Source organism: Salmo salar, chromosome ssa21 (genome assembly GCF_905237065.1).
Source record: "Salmo salar chromosome ssa21, Ssal_v3.1, whole genome shotgun sequence".
NCBI lineage: Eukaryota > Metazoa > Chordata > Actinopteri > Salmoniformes > Salmonidae > Salmo > Salmo salar.
Window position 1 is genome coordinate 21,837,137 of NC_059462.1, and position 19,761 is coordinate 21,856,897.

Here is a 19,761-nt window from a genome sequence, read left to right on the forward strand (position 1 = left end):
GGCTATAAACAGGGGGTACAGGTTAGTTGAGGTAATTTGTACATGTAGGTAGGGGTAAAGTGATTATGCATAGATAATAAACAGCGAGTAGCAGCATTGCAAAAACAATGGGGGGGGGGCATTTGTAAATAGTCCGGGTGGCCATTTGATTTGTTTAGTTGTTCAGAGAGAGCAATCTATGACTTGGGTGACATTTTTTAGGCCTTCCTCTGACACCTCCTAGTATATATGTCCTGAATGTCAGGAAGCTTGGCCCCAATTATGTATTGGGCCGTACACACTGTGATTCCTGGTGGCACAACTCTTTCCTTCAGCTTAGGCCCTAGGTCTCTTTCTTTTTACACCATTTCTTACACCATTACGATTTTTTCCCTGTCTGTGCTTTTACCTACAGTCCACGTTAATTACATGCTAATACTTGCTAACAGGCGTAGATACCGGTTTACTGTGGAATTAGGAACTAGGTAGTGAAGTGGTAGATGTGATTCCACTACGGAAGACATTTCTCACGGACGCATTTTGTTCATCATTTATTATCTTCCGCCAATTGAAAGGTTGTCGTCGTAGCTACATTAGCATGAGGGAATGTAGCTAACTGCTAAATAACAGTCAAAACGGTGCTGTATTTTTGGATTCTGACTTCGATAACTTCAGTATTTCACCATGCATTCGCAGATCCTGTGCAAAGGCACGGCTGCGGCTGTGGCTGCGAGGAGAATGCGGAATATTTTAGGTCCTGTCTTGGGCAAAGGCGGCTGGACGTGGAATACTCATGAGGTCAAACTCCTCAACACATCGGCAGGTGACTGACCCTAGCTAACGTTAATAGTAACACTACAGGCTATTATCATAGTGTTCAACTATTGTTTTTGATCCTAAAACCCCACTGTTGTCGTCTGTAAATGTATATTTAAAGTGTGCTGATGTAACAGGCTAGCAAGTTAGCTAGCTAGCCACACCATGGAAGTAACTAGATTGTTAGCTAGCTGTCACCTGTCACCTACATTTCGTATGTTGCGGGTAGTTAGCTAGCTAAGTGTTTTACAACTACTGTAATCCAAGATATCAGATTACACTGTCACATTCACAAAACATGGTAAACTTCCCTAAACAAATCATCCCTAGTTAACGTTAGGCCTACTCCTATTGGTTTTTACTTATGTGGCATTGGTTCCTGCAAACGTTGTATTAGTTTTGTGTGTGGCATAAATCACTGTATTGTACACAATCTTTTTTCTTCTGTGTGTCAGGTGACACAGTGAAGATAGGGGAGATCTCCTACCAGCTCAAAACACCCAGGAACCCAGAGCTAGTGCCCATCAATCACAGTATGTAGCACCAGTGATATGCTCTACCTTCAATGCAATGTATTTCTGTGTGTGTCTTGTGTATGTGAGAGAGAAAGAGCGAGAGAATGAACGAGACAGTGAGTTTGTGTTTGCTTGTCCTTCCTTGTGTTTGTGTGTGATAGTGTCAGACACCCTGCCCCAGACTGTGGTCCAGCACCTGCGTTGGATCATGCAGAAGGATCTGTTGGGTCAGGATGTGTTCCTCATCGGACCCCCTGGACCCCTACGACGATCCATCGCCATGAAGTACCTGGTGAACACAAACACACACACTCACTCTACTAGTCCACTGAGTAATCAAATCAAATTTTAATTGTCACACGCTTCATAAGCAACAGGTGTAGAATAACAGTGCTTACGGGCCCTTCCCAAAAATGCAGAATACAATAAAAAATATAATAGAAATATTAATTGTAACACTTATTACACAATGAGCAATGATAGCGAGTCGATGTGCAGCGTTACGAGGACATTGAGTTAGATATATACATATACAGTTGAAGTCGGAAGTTTACATACACTTAGGTTGGAGTCATTAAAACTCGTTTTTCAACCAGTCCACAAATTTCTTGTTAACAAACTATAGTTTTGGCAAGTCGGTTAGGACATCTACTTTGTGCATGATACAAGTAATTTTTCCAACAATTGTTTACAGACAGATTTTTTCACTTATAATTCACTGTATCATAATTCCAGTGGGTCAGAAGTTTATATACACTAAGTTGACTGTGCCTTTAAACAGCTTGGAAAATTCCAGAAAACGATGTCATGGCTTTAGAAGCTTCTGATAGGCTAATTGACATCACTTGAGTCAATTGGAGGTGTACCTGTGGATGTATTTCAAGACCTACCATCAAACTCAGTGCCCCTTTGCTTGACATAATGGGAAAATCAAAAGAAATCAGCCAAGACCTCAGATTTTTTTTTTGAGACCTCCACAAGTCTGGTTCATCCTTGGGAGCAATTTCCAAACGCCTGAAGGTACCACGTTCATCTGTACAAACAATAGTACGCAAGTATAAACACCATGGGACCACGCAGCCATCATACCGCTCAGGAAGGAGATGCGTTTTGTCTCCTAGAGATGAACGTACTTTGGTGCGAAAAGTGCAAATCAATCCCAGAACAACAGCAAAGGACCTTCAAATCAAATGTATTTGTCACATACACATGGTTAGCAGATGTTAATGCGAGTGTAGCGAAATGCTTGTGCTTATAGTTCCGACCATGCAGTGATATCTAACAAGTAATCTAACAATTTTACAACAACTACCTCATACACACAAGTGTAAAGAAATTAATAAGAACATGGTAAAGCACCTTGTGAAGATGCTGGAGGAAACAGGTACAAAAGTATCTATATCCACAGTAAAACAAGTCCTATATCGACATAACCAAAAAGGCCACTCAGCAAGGAAGAAGCCAGTGCTCCAAAACCGCCATAAAAAGCCAGACTACGGTTTGCAACTGCACATGGGGACAAAGATTGTTCTTTTTGGAGAAATGTCCTCTGGTCTGATGAAACAAAAATAGAACTGTTTGGCCATAATGACCATTGTTTTGTTTGGAGGAAAAAGGGAGGCTTGCAAGCCGAAGAACACCATCCCAACCGTGAAGCAAGGGGATGGCAGCATCATGTTGTGGGGGTGCTTTGCTGCAGGAGGGACTGGTGCACTTCACAAAATCGATGGCATCATGAGGAAAGAAAATGATGTGGATATATTGAAGCAACATCTCAAGACATCAGTCAGGAAGTTAAAGCTTGGTCGCAAATGGGTCTTCCAAATAGACAATGACCCCAAGCATACTTCCAAAGTTGTGGCAAAATGGCTTAAGGACAACTAAGTCAAGGTATTGGAGTGGCCATCACAAAGCCCTGACCTCAATCCCATAGAAAATGTGTGGGCAGAACTGAAAAAGCGTGTGCGTGCAAGGAGGCCTACAAACCTGACTCAGTTACACCAGCTCTGTCAGGAGGAATGAGACACAATTTACCCAACTTATTGTGGGAAGCTTGTGGAAGGCTACCTGAAACGTTTGACCCAAGTTAATCAATTTAAAGGCAATGCTACCAAATACTAATAGAGTGTATGTAAACTTCTGACCCACTGGGAATGTGATGAAAGAAATAAAAGCTGAAATAAATCATTCTCTACTATTTTTCTGACATTTCACATTCTTAAAACAAAGTGATGATCCTAACTGACCTAAGACAGGACATTTTTACTTGGATTAAATGTCAGGAATTGTAAAAAACGGAGTTTAAATGTTTTTGGCTAAGGTGTATGTAAACTTTCGACTTCAACTGTAGGTAGGAGTAAAGTGACTAGGCAACAGGATAGATAATAGACAGTAGCAGCAGCGTATGTGATGAGTGTGGAAGTGTGTAAGTGCCGCTTTTTATCCATCCTGAAGCCTATCTAGGGAGGGGTGCTGTATTACAGGAGTTTCCAAAACCTATGTTCAACAGTAGCATAGCGCCATAGTTACTATTACTAGTAATATTACTTACTATTACCATGCAATAAACTATCAAAAGCTATTTGATAACTCATTACTATTAGTACAAGTATACACTGTAAAGCATTATTGAGTGTTTTTAAAGTGTTATGGAGTACTCTAGTATTAGGAAGTGTTCTAAAGTGTTGTGTTGACTTCCCTGATTGGTTAGGAGCTGACTAAGAGGGAGGTGGAGTATGTAGCTCTGTCCAGAGACACTACAGAGACAGATCTCAAACAAAGAAGAGAGATACGATCTGGAACAGCCTTTTACATAGACCAGGTGAGTACCGTTCATATGTCCGTCAGTCCATCCATCCGTCAATCTATCCGTATGCACTATATAGCTATCAATGTGAAGTTCTGAAAAGGTGTTTTAAAACATTGGTCAGATATGTCAGTGGTGTGAACAATAAGACATTTTGTCTTTTGTCATTGCAGCTACATACTGATGGTTATACACTTGTCAGAAACAGCACTAATTTGTTGTTTTCTGATGAGAGCACCTCATTGATCAAAGCTCCACTCTCCAGCAGCACCAATTAACAATCCTATGTACTGGTTAGATAAGCTGCTGTCAATATAAAGACCCCTTTCCTGGTTGATTTATTTGTGGCTTGGTTCTACACTTAGGCTGGGAATTGCCAGGGACCACACGATACTATATCATGACGCTTAAGTGCCTATACAATATGTATTGCAATTCTATATCTATCACAATTCTATATGAATTGCGATTCGATACTTCTATTTTATAGCGATTCGATGTTCCAAACATATTGCTCACTATGTCTGCTGCAGAGGGTCAAAAGAGAGCCATAATAAAAACGTTTTGATCAGTCATGGAAATAAAAGTGCTGAAAACATGTTCGCTCACCATTTTAAAAATAAGTTTGAGGCCAAACTATAGGAGGAGAAATACCAACGTTTTGGTGCAGGTATAGCCGACTAGCACTAGCCAACCTTAATAACTGCCTTTTTAGAGAATCGATACTTGTAGTCATAGAATCAATATAATATGGTCAAAATAATATTGCGATACTCTACTGGATCGATTTTCCCCATCCCTATTCTACACTAACCATCTAATGATCAGTGAGATCCACAGGGACACAGTCCATTCTGTGAGCTGGTGAGCTAGCTAGCTGATACATCTGCGATCACAAAGCAGGATCAATGATTTGGCCAGCTAACATTCCTCAATATTTAAAAATAACTTAAATTCTATCCAATCTTTATGAAATATTATGTGAACATGTTATTACTGACTTGTCACCAATGTTCCCGCTAAGCTGTTCGCAGGCGCGTAGCTCCCCAGGACTGCCACGCAGAAGAAATATCAGCCCGCTCAGAGAAGCATGAGTTTGAACTTCACTCAACTTTCTAGAGTTTTCCCCCTTAACACTATCAACGTTTCCCTTTACTGTGGGAACTGTGATTGAATCAACGCAATATTTGCCACTTTCAATGCAACATACCGAAACAGAACAAACTATGCAACACTTAGTATGCAAAACTATCTATGCAAGAGTTTTTGTTGTAGGCAGAACGCAGCAGAGTAGGATTCTATTGCATTTACATGCACGACTCAGCCCATACTCTACACAGACCGGCACAGCTTAACCAATCAGAGCTGCAGCCTATATGCAAATAGACCATTGCCATATATGGATCTGTGCCATTCACTTTGAACTGGACTGTGTTTACTACAGCATGAGCAGTCGTAAAATGTTATGGAATGCATTTTCTCCACTGTTTTTGTTGGTAGGCCACTCTGGTAGGCCTACATTATGATCAAGTAGGCTACTGTAACTTAAAGCGGGTACAGCCTCAGTGTTCACAGTAAACGCGCAATGTTCAAGTTTGCGCTCAGCAGACCTGAAATTTGCTCAGTTCAAATGATATATTTTTAGGCTAAACCAATGCATGGCCGTTATTATTTAAAAAAAAAGATGGATGTAATTTGATCTCTTAACCTGACCCAAATAAGATAATGGTTCAATGAGATCGACAAGAGGATGCATATAGACTTCAGGGCTCGACATTAACGCTTGTCCGGGACAGGTAAAAAACCTTTGAGTTTTTAGTAAATGTAAAAAATATCTATACAAAAATTCTAGGGAATAATAATAATTTATATATTCATATTTATAATAAAATAATAATCATTTATAATAATAATAATCAGGATGTTGTGTCCAATGGGGTAAATGCAGATGGACGAACTCCATGCTGTTATTTGACCCATTTCTGGAGGTGTAAATTATATTTTAGATGGTGTCAGCATAATTTTATTTTAATTAATTTTGGAGTAGAATGTCCTTTTTAAAAAGTCACCAGAATTGAGCTTCTGTCCTTCTACATAAAAATTCTCACGGGAAGGACGCCCTAAGCAAGGGGACTGGAATTGGTCAAACTCACATGTATAAAATTAAACTCTTTCACTAAAAGCATGATGGTCATGACTTTCTTACATGGCCCCAGACAATCGCCCCTGCCGACACATAGTTGATGAACAGGTGCCTTATTAAACCAATGCTACATAGGCCTACTTCAGTTGTAAAACCGTCTCTCCACCGTCTTTCCAGCGCTTAATTTTGGGAGCTGAGAAATAAATCTGACCTTGTGAAAGCTGGGATTCATATCTTAGTTAGTTATCTTGCTTTGAAGTAGCCTACTTTAGCCATTTGATCCCTGATTTATTGAATGAGGAAATATTTTATAAAGAAATAAAAGTATATGGTTGTAGTTGTGATGTTTTATAGGATATGAAGGGTGGCCAACCATCCTCCAGGAGAGGATTAAAGGGGCAGTGTTGTATTTTGAGACCGGCTCGAATATGCAAAAATGCCAATAGAAAGAGGGTTGCCTACATTTTAATGATAATAATACATTTTATTTTGCATCATACTAAACAATTTTCAGTTACCTTTTTGGCCCATTTCTGTTACAGACCTTTTTTGGGGGGATGGGGCAAGTGATGATCAAAAGTGGCACATTTTTTTAATGTCAAGCCATCTATTGGTCTCTACTCTGCCTAGAAACAGTCAGCTGGGTCACCATGGAGACAGGGTGTTAATAAACTGCAGTGATTCCCCCAGGGGGAAGCCCTCAGATCATCCTCTCCCTGGGGTTCAGATGATAAACCCTAGATGATTGATCCTAGGGCCATTCAATCAGGGAAAACATCATTCATCCTGCACTTCAATAATTCATTTTTGCGGCCTACTTTATTCAACTAGACAATATGTAAAATGTATAATTTGCTGCAAGGATCAAATTGCTGCAGGAAGAGGCAGAGCAATGTTGCTTTTGGCCTACTCCTCTCCTCCTCTTCTTCTTCCCATGAAAACAAAGCAACCGGGATAAGTGTTTCCACCTCCTCTCCTCCCCCGCTTCCCCACTGGCCACCATCCATCCCACCAAAGAGAAAACAGGTGTCCATTGTTCCCATGGCAACAGGTGCTGAATAGCTGCACCATTATGGATTGAGCGATTTGGTGTGAACATTATTCAAAAATGTGTAATTTACTTCAGCAATGGCTGCTTTGGTTAGATTTGTTTGTGTGTGTGTGGATCTTGATGCATGAAACTGGTTTTCTGTCAGGATTGGGTACAAGCAGAAGGGTGTGTTGACAAGAGCATCAGTGTATTCCTGTGGGCCTTGCGCTCATTTGGAGACCTATATTCAGGCTTTGTGTGTCAACCCATCTGCTCTCCTCTCCTCTTCCCTCTCTTCTCTCACTAATAGACTCCTCCAATTCAACATCCTTGTAGTCAGCATCTAATATAGATCCAGGGCTGGAAATAATCACTGTCCTCAGAGATTTTTCTGCCATTGAAATCCTTGGGCGGGCCGCCTACGCCTAATCGGTGTTTTCTCAGTGTTATTTTAAAAAATATATTTCTTGCATAAAAACACTTTAAGATATAAAGTATGTAGAAAAGATAATGGACTAATGTATTTTTTTTATAATATAATCTTTGAGAACTAACAATCACCAAAATAAAGCTAGACAGTCAAGGAGAATTGAAAATTAAAAAAAAAAAGAATTTAGCTGTACTGATTTTATTATGTTTGAGCAAAATAACACAGCATTAGCCATGACAAAATGCGTATTGCAGGATAATAGCTTTAAAACGGCAATATTTTATCTTAGCTCCATGGCAGAATATGTCGAATCGCAGGAAATTTGTTTTAAAATGGCAAAGAAATCTCTTGGCTCATGGAGAAATGTGTGGAAGAGGGCCTCCCGAGTGGCGCAGCGGTCTAAGGCGTTACTACAGACCCGGGTTCATTCCCAGGCTGTGCCACAACCGGCCATGGCCGGGAGTCCCATAGGACGGTGCACAATTGGACCAGCGTCGTTCGGGTTAGGGGAGGGTTTGGCCGGGGGGGCTTTACTTGGCTCATCATGCCCTAGCAAGTCCTTGTAGAGGGCCGGGTGCCTGCAGGCTGATCACGGTCGCCAGTTGAACGGTGTTTCCTCTGACACATTGGTGCTGCTGGCGGGTGTTAAGGAGCGTGGTTAGGCGGGTCATGTTTCGCAGGACGTGTGACTCCACTTTCGCCTCTCCCGAGCCCGTTGGGGAGTTACAGCAATGAGACAAGATCGTAATTGAAATTGGGACATTTTTGGAAATGTGGAATTGCAGGAAATTTGCTTAAAATTTCTAACATTTCTCTACACCACCAAGATGGGGGCCTCTCAAATGTTCTCTAAAATTCAGCTACACCCCATACCTCACCCCCTACCATGCCAACCACCTAAGTCCCTTTTTGATCCAAAAAAAACCTGGTCCTTTGGAATCAGGTCCAACTCTAATTATATTAAACATCCTCCAACCCAGGAGGCTAGTCAATCTGCAAATAGACGTCATTACAGTGATTGGAATCTCACCTTCAATAATGACCTAGTTGGACCAGTAAATGCCCTAGTCTTGTGCTTTAGCTTATTCTATGGCATGACAACAGGAACGTGGCTGGAGTCGATTATGGGTTATTGAGAATATTGAGTGCTACCGTACCATTTGTTTCAAGTAAGACTTTCTTTAAGAATTAAGAAATATAGAAAATTATGGGAACTTTTTGATCCTGCTTCCTGTGACATAGCTTAACCCCCAGATCTACAGGTAACCACCAAAATAATGAAAACACTTAGTAAATGAGGGATACAAAGTGTATTGAAAGCAGGTGCTTCCACACAGGTGTGGTTCCTGAGTTAATTAAGCATTTAACATCCCATCATGCTTATGGTCATGTATAAAAATGCTGGGCAAGCCATTATTTTGGCTACCATGGCTATACTCCCATAGGATGAAAATGCCCCCATCCACAAGGCATAAGTGCTTACTGAATGTTTTGATGAGCATGAAAATGAAGTAAACCATATGCCATGGCTGTCTCAGTCACCAGATCTCAAACCAATTGAACACTTATGGGAGATTCTGGAGTGGTGCCTAAGACAGTGTTTTCCATCAACAAAACACCAAATGATGGAATTTCTTGTGGAAGAATGGTGTCGCAACCCTCCAATAGAGTTCCAGACACGTGTAGAATCTATGCCAGGGTACATTGAAGCTGTGTTGGCCCACCACCCTATTAAGACACTTTATTTCGGAGTTTCCTTTATTTGGGCAGTTACCTGTAGCTATCAAGTCAACTACTAGCTAGCCAGTTCTCTTGCCTATTTTCTCCAGCTTCCAGGCCATATCCAATGCGAGGCAACAGTCCCATTGCTCTACAGTCCCAAAGCCCGAGAAAGTATTTTGAGGGATGTTTTTCTTTCTCTTCCAACCATATCGTCCTCTTCTGTATCCAACCCAAACCCAGCACCACACACACCACACACACACACACACACACACACACACACACACACAGGCCTGCTTATGGTTTTGCGTCCTCTCGCCATCCTGCGTCACTCCACATTTCTACCAATTATCTGATTACAGTGTCCTCTGGGCTGAAAATGAACCAATGGTTTATATATAGTTTTCTGGTTCCAGCTATAGTTTTTATAGTTGCTCTTCCCAGAGACCCGGGCCGTGTATTTACATGTAAACCTAATTATATGGCAACATCGCTCTGTGGTCGGCCCAGATGGCTAAGGTTTCTTGCCTTTGACGTCAGAGCTGTTTGATTTGTCTACACACACACACACACGGATGCACACACACTCACACAGTTTATCTTAACACAATAGACCTATCACACGTCTGGTTAGGGTAGAATATAGCCTGTGTTAAAATAGCCAGACTGTTTTGACACAGAAGGACATTCTTAGGAAAGCATTATGGTAGGTCTATGTTGTTCAACGAAGCGGGGCAGTTTGACTATAAAAATAAGGGTAAACCTTTACGTAGTAATGTCGATATTGGAACATGGGTTGGGAAGGACAAGCAGAGGTAGTAGTGCTTGAAGATACACAGGGATTCAGGGAACAGTCCTGTTAGCCTGATGTGTGTCAATCAACTCATCACATGTAACTTGCGTAGTTTTACAGTGTCTAGTTTATGTGTAATGTATAACTAAAGTTGTATTGCAGTGTGCGGTGCGGGCGGCGACAGAGGGCAGGATCCTGGTTCTAGAGGGGCTGGAGAAAGCAGAGAGGAACGTTCTCCCGGTTCTGAACAACCTGCTGGAGAACCGAGAGATGCAGCTGGAGGACGGACGCTTCCTCATGTCCTACCAGCGCTACGACAAACTACTGACGGTGAGACCTGTTTGTGGGCGCATTGAGCAATGTGTGCTGCCCCAGCGTACAAAGGCAGCTGATTTAACCCTGTCCCCTGCAGGAGCACACCAAAGAGGAGCTGGATGCGTGGCAGATTGTGCGTGTGAGCGAGTACTTCCGGGTCATCGCCTTGGGACTTCCTGTCCCCCGGTACAAAGGCAACCCCTTGGACCCACCCCTCCGATCCCGCTTCCAAGCCAGAGACATCTACTACCTACCCTTCAAGGTTAGAGCAACGATCCCAGATCAACTAGCCTATCTTACGGGCTGTATTAATTACAGATGTGGGTAAGAAGGAGAAAGACTTTGAAGCACCAGTGTCGTGTCTGATTACTTCATATTTCTTCTCTCTCAGGATCAGTTGGAAATCCTGTACGTTGTTGGACCAAATGTGCCTGCCGAGAGGTAAAGACACACACAAACACACACACACACTAATGCTGTACAACTTTAAACAGAGTTATAATTTAGTAATAGCCTAATACGTGTGCTCTGTTGTCACTTTGTATCTCAGGGTATCCCAGCTGCTGTCGTTTGCCACCACTCTCTGTTCCCAGGAGTCACACAACCTGGGTCTGCCTGATTTCCCTGTGGACAACCTGCCTCCTGCTCTCACAGTACTGGTAAGACCAATGGAGGGAGGGAGGGATGAGAGAAGCATGAAGGTGTGGGAGGAGAGGAGTGAGGGTGTAGGGCTAGCCTTGGTCTGCCTGACTTCTCAGTGGACAACCCGCCTCCTGCTCTTCCAGTACTTTTGAGAAACGTCTGGAGGGAAAATGGATGTAGAGGTGAGGGACAAGGGAGTGAGGACATAGAGCTGCTTGACAGATATCCTTGGCATAGGTCTACTCCTCCACATTATTAAGTCAATTCACCCACCAAACAATCAATCAATTAGACAATAAGTCAATCAACCAACCAACTTATCAATCAATGAATTAGTCAATATACACTACCGGTCAAAAGTTTGGACACACCTATTCATTCTGGGTTTTTCTTTAATTTGACTATTTTCTACATTGTAGAATAATAGTGAATACATCAAAACTATGAAATAACACATATGGAATCATGTTAGAATGATGGGTTGAGGTCGGGTGGTTGTGGAGGCCAGGTCATCTGATGCAGCACTCCATCACTCTCCTTCTTGGTTAAATAGCCCTTACACAGCCTGGAGGTGTGTTGGGTCATTGTCCTTTTGAAAAACAAATGATAGTCCCACTAAGCGCAAACCAGATGGGATGGCGTATCGCCGCAGAATGCTGTGGTAGCCATGCTGGTTAAGTGTCCCTTGAATTCTAAATAAATCACTGACATTGTCACCAGCAAAGCACCCCCACACCATCACACCTCCTCCATGCTTCACAGTGGGAACCACACATGCGGAGATCATCCGTTCACCTCTCTGCGTCTCACCTCTCTGCGTCTCACAAAGACACAGCTGTTGGAACTAAAAATCTCAAATTTGGACTCATCAGACCAAAGGACAGATTTCCACCGGTTTAATGTCCATTGCTCGTGTTTCTTGGCCCAAGCAAGTCTCTTCTTATTATTGGTGTCTTTTAGTGGTGGTTTCTTTGCATCAATTTGACAATGAAGGCCTGGTTCACGTAGTCTCCTCTGAATAGTTGATGTTGAGATGTGTCTTACTTTAACTCTGTGAAGCATTTATTTGGGCTGCAATCTGAGGTGCAGTTAACTCTAATGAACTTATCCTCTGCAGCAGAGGTAACTCTGGGTCTTCCTTTCATGTGGCGGTCCTCATGAGAGCCAGTTTCATCATTGCGCTTGATGGTTATTGCAATTGCACATGCAGAAACTTTCAAAGTTCTTGCCATAAAATGGACTTGGTTTTTTACCGAATACGGCTATCTTCTGTATACCACCCCTACCTTGTCACAACGCAATTGATTGGCTCAAATGCATTAAGATGGAAAGAAATTCCACAAATTAACTTTTAACAAGGCACACCTGTTAATTGAAATGCATTCCAGGTGACTACCTCATGAAGCTGGTTGAGAGAATGCCAAGAGCGTGCAAAGCTGTCATCAATGCAAAGGGTGACTGCTTTGAAGAATCTCAAATATAAAATATATTTTGATTTGTTTAACACTTCATTCCATATGTGTTATTTCATAGTTTTGATGTCTTCACTATTATTCTACAATGTAGAAAATGTTAAAAATAAAGAACAACCCTTGAATGAGTAGGTGTGTCCAAACTTTTGACTGGTACTGTATATTCAGTTTCAAACAACCAACCCTTTCCCTGTTCCTGTGTGCTTCCAGGAGCAGTTTCCCATGCTGTCGTCCCAGCAGCTAGTGCAGAGGCTCTACCCCTACCAAGCCATGTTGGGGAAGGAGGGCCGCACCGCCGTGGAGGGGGTTCTTAGTGTATGAACACACACGCACAGACATGCACGTGCACACACACACACACACACACACACACACACACACACACACACACACACACACACACACACACACACACACACACACAGCTGACTGTTGTCGTCTCTCTCCAGAGGTTTGAGTTGCTGGACGCGTGTCAGCAGCCGGCTTCCAGTGCTGTCCTGAAGGTGGTGCCCGCGAGCACAGAGCAGCCCGGCCAGGCGGGAGCCCAGGCTGACGTCACAGTCCGCATCACAGACAAGGACATCACCTTCCAGGTAACACAACCCCTTTGTGATTGTGGACCATTCTGTAGAGAAGGCTGACTACTGGGGCAGTGTTTGGGGTTTGGAGGAATGACATACCAGAGTTGAGATGTTCTGGTCCACAGCTATCTACTAGGCTGTATATGGCTTTGGTCCTCAGTTCTAAGTCGCCTGGTCAATGAGAATGGTGGCATTATCAGCTGTTCTTTGAAAGCTCTTATTTGTTGTGTGTTTGAACTCTCATGTGGGACGTTGGAAGTGTGTGTGTTTGATCTTCTGTGAGGCCCCATATCTACCGGTTATGAGAGAAAGGAAGTACGTAATATGGATTAAAGATGGTGTGTGTTGATGTGTAACTAAATGGTGATATCTGGTTGTTTTTCTAGTTAATATAAACTTGTCAATCTCTGTTTTCTTTAGCATTACTGGATTCCTCTCTCGCGCTCTCACTCTCTCGCTTTCTCTCTCTCGCTTTCTCTCTCTCGCTTTCTCTCTCTCGCTTTCTCTCTCGCTTTCTCTCTCGCTTTCTCTCTCGCTTTCTCTCTCGCTCTCTCTCTCGCTCTCTCTCTCGCTTTCTCTCTCGCTTTCTCTCTCTCGCTTTCTCTCTCACTCTCTCGCTTTCTCTCTCACTCTCTCGCTTTCTCTCTCTCGCTTTCTCGCTCTCTCTCTTTCTCGCTCTCTCTCGCTCCTACCTATCTACCTATCTATCTATCTATCTATCTATCTATCTATCTATCTATCTATCTATCTATCTATCTATCTATCTATCTATCTATCTATCTATCTATCTATCTATCTATCTATCTATCTATCTATCGGTCCTAGTCCTATTTTTGCTATGTCATTATGGGGTATTGTGTGTGTGTGTGGCTTGATGAGGGGAAAAAAACAATTTAATCCATTTTAGAATAAGGCTGTAACGTAACAAAATGTGGGAAAAGTCCAGGTGTGTGTGTGTGTGTGTGTGTGTGTGTGTGTGTGTGTGTGTGTGTGTGTGTGTGTGTGTGTGTGTGTGTGTGTGTGTGTGTGTGTGTGTGTGTGGGGCAAGAAAAAGTATGTCAACCCTTTGGAATCACCTGGATTTCTGCATAAATTGGTAATCAAATTTGATCTGATCTTCATCTAGGTCACAACAACAGACAAACATAGTGTGCTTAAACTAATAACACAGAAATGATTGTATTTTTCTTGTCTATATTGAATACATAATTTAAACAATCACAGTGTAGGTTGGAAAAAGTATGTGAACCCCTAGGCTAATGACTTCTCCAAAAGCGAATTGGAGTCAGCTAACCTGGAGTCCAATCAATGAGACGAGATTGGAGATGTTGGTTAGAGCTGCCCTGCCCTATAAAAAACACTCACAAAATTTGAGTTTGCTATTCACAAGAAGCATTGCCTGATGTGAACCATGCCTCGAACAGAAGAGATCTCAGAAGACCTAAGATTAAGAATTGTTGACTTGCATAAAGCTGGAAAGGGTTACACAAGTATCTCTAAAAGCCTTGATGTTCATCAGTCCACGGTAAGACACATTGTCTATAAATGGAGAAAGTTAAGCACTGTTGCTACTCTCCCTAGGAGTGGCCATCCTGCAAAGATGACTGCAAGAGCACATCGCAGAATGCTCAATGAGGTTAAGAAGAATCCTAGAGTATCAGCTAAGGACTTACAGAAATCTCTGGAACATGCTAACATCTCTGTTGAAGAGTCTACGATACGTAAAATACTAAACAAGAATGGTGTTCATGGGAGGACACCACGGAAGAAGCCACTGCTGTCCCAAAAAAACATTGCTGCACGTCTGAAGTTTACAAAAGAGCACCTGGATATTCCACAGCGCTACTGGCAAAATATTCTGTGGAAAGATTAAACTAAAGTTTTGTTGTTTGGAAGGAACACACAACACTATGTGTGGAGGAAAAAGGGCACAGCACACCAACATCAAAACCTCATCCCAACTGTAAAGTATGGTGGAGGGAGCATCATGGTTTGGGGCTGCTTTGCTGCCTCAGGGCCTGAACAGCTTGCTATTATTGACGGGAAAATGAATTCCCAAGTTTATCAAGACATTTTGCAGGACAATGTTAGGCTTTCTGTCCGCCAATTGAAGCTCAACAGAAGTTTGGTGATGTAACAGGACAACGACCCAAAACACAGAAGTAAATCAACAACAGAATGGCTTCAAAAGAAGAAAATATGCCTTCTGGAGTGGCCCAGTCAGAGTCCTGACCTCAACCCAATTGAGATGCTGTGGCTTTACCCCCTGACGAGCAGTTCACACCAGACATCCCAAGAATACTGCTGAACTGAAACGGTTTTGTAATAAGGAATGTTCCAAAATTCCTCCTGAACGTTGTGCAGGTCTGATCCGCAACTACAGAAAATGTTTGATTGAGGTTATTGCTGCCAAAGGACGGTCAACCAGTTATTACATCCAAGGGTTCACATACTTTTTCCACCCTGCACTGTTCAATAAATACATGAAAACGTATAATTGTTTGTGTGTTATTAGTTTAAGCAGACTGTTTGTCTATTGTTGTGACCTAGATGAAGATCAGACCAATTTATGCCGAAATCCAGATATTTCGAAAGGGTTCACATACTTTTTCTTGCCACTGTGTGTGTGTGTGTGTGTGTGTGTGTGTGTGTGTGTGTGTGTGTGTGTGTGTGTGTGTGTGTGTGTGTGTGTGTGTGTGTGTGTGTGTGTGTGTGTGTGTGTGTGTGTGTGTGTGTGTGTGTGTGTGTGTGTACATATCGGTATCTCTGAAATTCAATATGCTTTAATGGCGTTAATGACAAGGTCAGTGTTGCCAAAGCGAAGTAAAACGCATAAAAATTATGAAAACAACATCGACATCAATAAGAATATTAGCTGTAATACTCTCTGATTACAGGTCCCAGCAGGCACCAATGCACCGCGCCCCCCCAACAGTAACCCCGCATTCATCAGCACCCCGAGCCACGCCCAGCTCCTGGCTGAGATGGTGCAGTCACACCTAGTCAAAGACATGTGCCTTATAGGGGCTAAGGTACACACACACACACACACACACACACACACACACTGCTGCGATATACTATTTATTCACCTGCTTGACCAAGACACTACCTAATTTATATTTGTAAATACAGTCATTCTTGACAGTACATTCATTATCTATACTGTATATCCTATTGTGTACACATCAGGCTATTACTATGCATACTATACCTCTTCTATTATTAGTTATTTTTTCCATGACAAATATAATTTCATTAGATCGTTTTATTTGACACACGCACGCTAACCTCCATCTAAGATGCTTAGTTACGTTTAATGTGTGTTGGTTTGCTTTTGCTCCTTGGACAACAATTATGACCAAGTCTTGTATGTTTTCAGGGTTGTGGCAAGTCAGCGGTTGCCAAAGAGTTTGCTGAGATGCTGGGTTACAACATGGAGCCTGTAATGCTCTATCAGGTAGGAATACAGTACCTCCCAACTCTCCATTTGGATGCTGTGTGTCTGTGTGTGCTGCGTGTTGGAGAAAACAACCCCTTGGCTGAGGTTCAGTTGTCCAGAGCTGCATCACTGACATGTCACGTCTTCCTCTTTTCAAAAGACGACTGGAATCATTATGTTCAACGGTCAGATAATGGACTTTTGGTTGAATAAATGATTGTCATGCTTTATTCCACGTTGATGGACTTGATAACTGACTGAGAGAGAAGGATGTCTTTCTCAGACTGCACACACACACACACACACACAGTTGTCCCTTCCATAGCAGACACATGGTAATGGGTCACTTCATGGCTCTGTCCCAGGGGTTAATGTTCTGTATTTCACAGGAGCACGTTCCTCACATAACTCGCCGTGTGTGTGTGAAAGCAAATGTTTTCTTAGTGAGAGAGAGAGAGATTGTGTGTGTTACAAACAGTATGTGGCTTATAAGTTGTCGGGATCTGTTGTGTTTGTGAGACAGTGGCTATGATTACAACACCTCATCGCTCTCTCTTTGTCACCTGTCTATAGGACATGACAGCAAGGGACCTGTTACAGCAGCGCTATACGTTAGCTAATGGAGACACAGCGTGGAGACCCTCTCCCCTGGTCACTGCTGCCCAGGAGGGCAAGCTACTGCTGCTGGACGGCATACACCGGGTTAACCTGGGAACCCTGGCTGTACTCTCCAGGTACATAGTCACTTACACGCAGTGACAGACACACACATGCAGACAGGAACACGTGCACACTCACATATAGCATATCATCTACTAATAGCTTGTCTACTGTATTACAGCTTAATGGCCACTGTGACTGGTCCTAGATCAGTCATCAACTAATATAGAGGTCTTCAACCTTTTCTTGTCTAGGGACCCCCTCCCAGGCAAACCGGCGAACTAGGGACCCCCATCATATGTTAACTTCTATGGGCTAGGTGGGACGTTAGCGTCCCACTCTATTCAACAGCCAGTGGAATCGCGTGGCGCGAAATACAAATACCTCAAAAATGCTATAACTTCAATTTCTCAAACATATGACTATTTTACACCATTTTAAAGACAAGACTCTCGTTAATCTAACCACATTGTCCGATTTCAAAAAGGCTTTACAGCGAAAGCAAAACATTAGATTATGTCAGGAGAGTACCCTGCCAAAAATAATCACACAGCCATTTTCAAAGCAAGCATATATGTCACAAAAACCAAAACCACAGCTAAATGCAGCACTAACCTTTGCTCTTCATCAGATGACACTCCTAGGACACCCCATTCCACTTTCTGGCGGCTTTAGAGAGCCAATGGAAGCCTTAGAAAGTGTCACGTTACAGCACAGATGCTGTATTTTCGATAGAAATGCAACAGAAGGACAACAAATTGTCAGACAGGGCACTTCCTGTATGGAATCTTCTCAGGTTTTGGCCTGCCATATGAGTTCTGTTATACTCACAGACACCATTCAAACAGTTTTCGAAACTTTAGAGTGTTTTCTATCCAAATCTACTAATTATATGCATATTCTCGTTTCTGGGCAAGAGTAGTAACCAGTTTAAATCGGGTACGTTTTTCATCCGGACGTGAAAATACTGCCCCCTAGCCCCAACAGGTTAACAAAAACATTTTTTCATCAGGTGAATGATAACGGCAAGGAGAAGTAATCAACATTTTAAAATTAATAGATTTGGTGGGTAGTTTTTCGTTATTTTGACCTACCCACATTATAATTGGAAAAGCAAGTGTAAACTCAACATACCCTATTAGCTAGAAAGGTAACGCCAAACCAGGGTTTCCATTAGGAAATTGTGTCTCTGAACATTTGACCGGCAGCATTTTAATTTACTGTACATTTGAGAAATGTATCGGAACCACGTGCATTGGGTGCGTAACCTGATTGGGTCATCCACCTACGGTGCTCAGAATGACAGAAACCACATTTAGATTATGGTAGTTCATATTTACAGAACATGCAAGGGACCGCAACAATGTACCGAATTCTGATGCGCACTTTGTAGTTAGAATAACTGTCCACATTTCCTTTTCCTCAACTAACAAGACAAGTAACGAACAGAAAAATCACTAACCTATGTCTACTATCCCCCATAGAAGAAAAGTTGACCTATTCTATTGGTCAGCTTGTCGAGAAAAAAATAGCCTATTCCAAACAGACTCTGGGACAGTTGTGGGATGATTGAGCCCAAATTCATACGATCAGTAGGCCTAGGCTACATAAAGATGTTTTTTAAAAAGCAACAGATCAGAACGTTTAGCTTAAAGTGTTGATAAACTATTATTTCTTCACATTATAAGAGCAGCAATGCGCATAAGGCGGTAGGCTACGTGCAAATGTTTGTTCGATAATGCAATTAACGGGAAAACACCATTGGGAAGAAAGAGAGGAGCTCTAATATGCAACAACTAGCATGGGTTGCTAATATGACTAGGATTGTGCCTGAAATAATTAGATATCAAATATTTGCCCCACGGATATGGTCGAGTTTGGCTAGGCTACTTTGAAGTGAGGTAGGCATGTAGTAAAGCATTCAGGTTTCAAACAATTAAGTTTATGTTTTGAAAATGCATACTGCCTCTAGCTCATTGCAAAGTGCTGTATGACTCGCTGATGATGCCTGCCTTCTGTTGCCAATGTATTTGCTGTTTGAGTTGCTGTAGCATCAACTCTTGTGCTGTCTGACAGACTTTCTGCTCAAAGGCTCTGTATGCTGTAATTTAATTCCATAAAAGTATGCAAATTCATCTGTAGACCGATAAGCTTGACAAGTCAAATGTATTTACATCGACTGGTATTTCCATCAATGAAAAGGCTAAAAAGCATTATTTTGCAATGGGATTTTTCTTCTCCTGGACAATTGGCCAGCTCAAATTTGATTTATCTACTTTTCAACAACAACAACAATTGCAGCCAAAAGCTGGCTATAACCGGCTAATGGAAACCCTGCTCCAAACACATATTAGCTAAGAACAGCTGTTTTATCACGGTTAAAGGCCCAGTGTAGTCCACATTTTTTTTTTTTAC

General features: G+C 42.2%; 1 protein-coding gene across 1 annotated transcript in view; it reads left to right on the forward strand.

Annotated features, from left to right (window-relative positions):
- The first annotated feature begins 512 nt into the window (after positions 1-512).
- The window catches only part of vwa8 (von Willebrand factor A domain containing 8), an 86,977-nt gene continuing 67,728 nt past the window's right edge, over positions 513-19,761 (forward strand). The window contains exons 1-13 of the mRNA XM_014164455.2: positions 513-802; positions 1,251-1,328; positions 1,472-1,602; positions 4,021-4,131; positions 10,397-10,564; positions 10,647-10,811; positions 10,941-10,990; positions 11,100-11,208; positions 12,874-12,978; positions 13,113-13,256; positions 16,142-16,276; positions 16,627-16,704; positions 17,260-17,420. Of these exons, the coding sequence (XP_014019930.1) occupies positions 664-802; positions 1,251-1,328; positions 1,472-1,602; positions 4,021-4,131; positions 10,397-10,564; positions 10,647-10,811; positions 10,941-10,990; positions 11,100-11,208; positions 12,874-12,978; positions 13,113-13,256; positions 16,142-16,276; positions 16,627-16,704; positions 17,260-17,420 (1,574 nt within the window). The 5' untranslated portion in view covers positions 513-663. The remainder of the gene's footprint in view (positions 803-1,250; positions 1,329-1,471; positions 1,603-4,020; positions 4,132-10,396; positions 10,565-10,646; positions 10,812-10,940; positions 10,991-11,099; positions 11,209-12,873; positions 12,979-13,112; positions 13,257-16,141; positions 16,277-16,626; positions 16,705-17,259; positions 17,421-19,761) is intronic.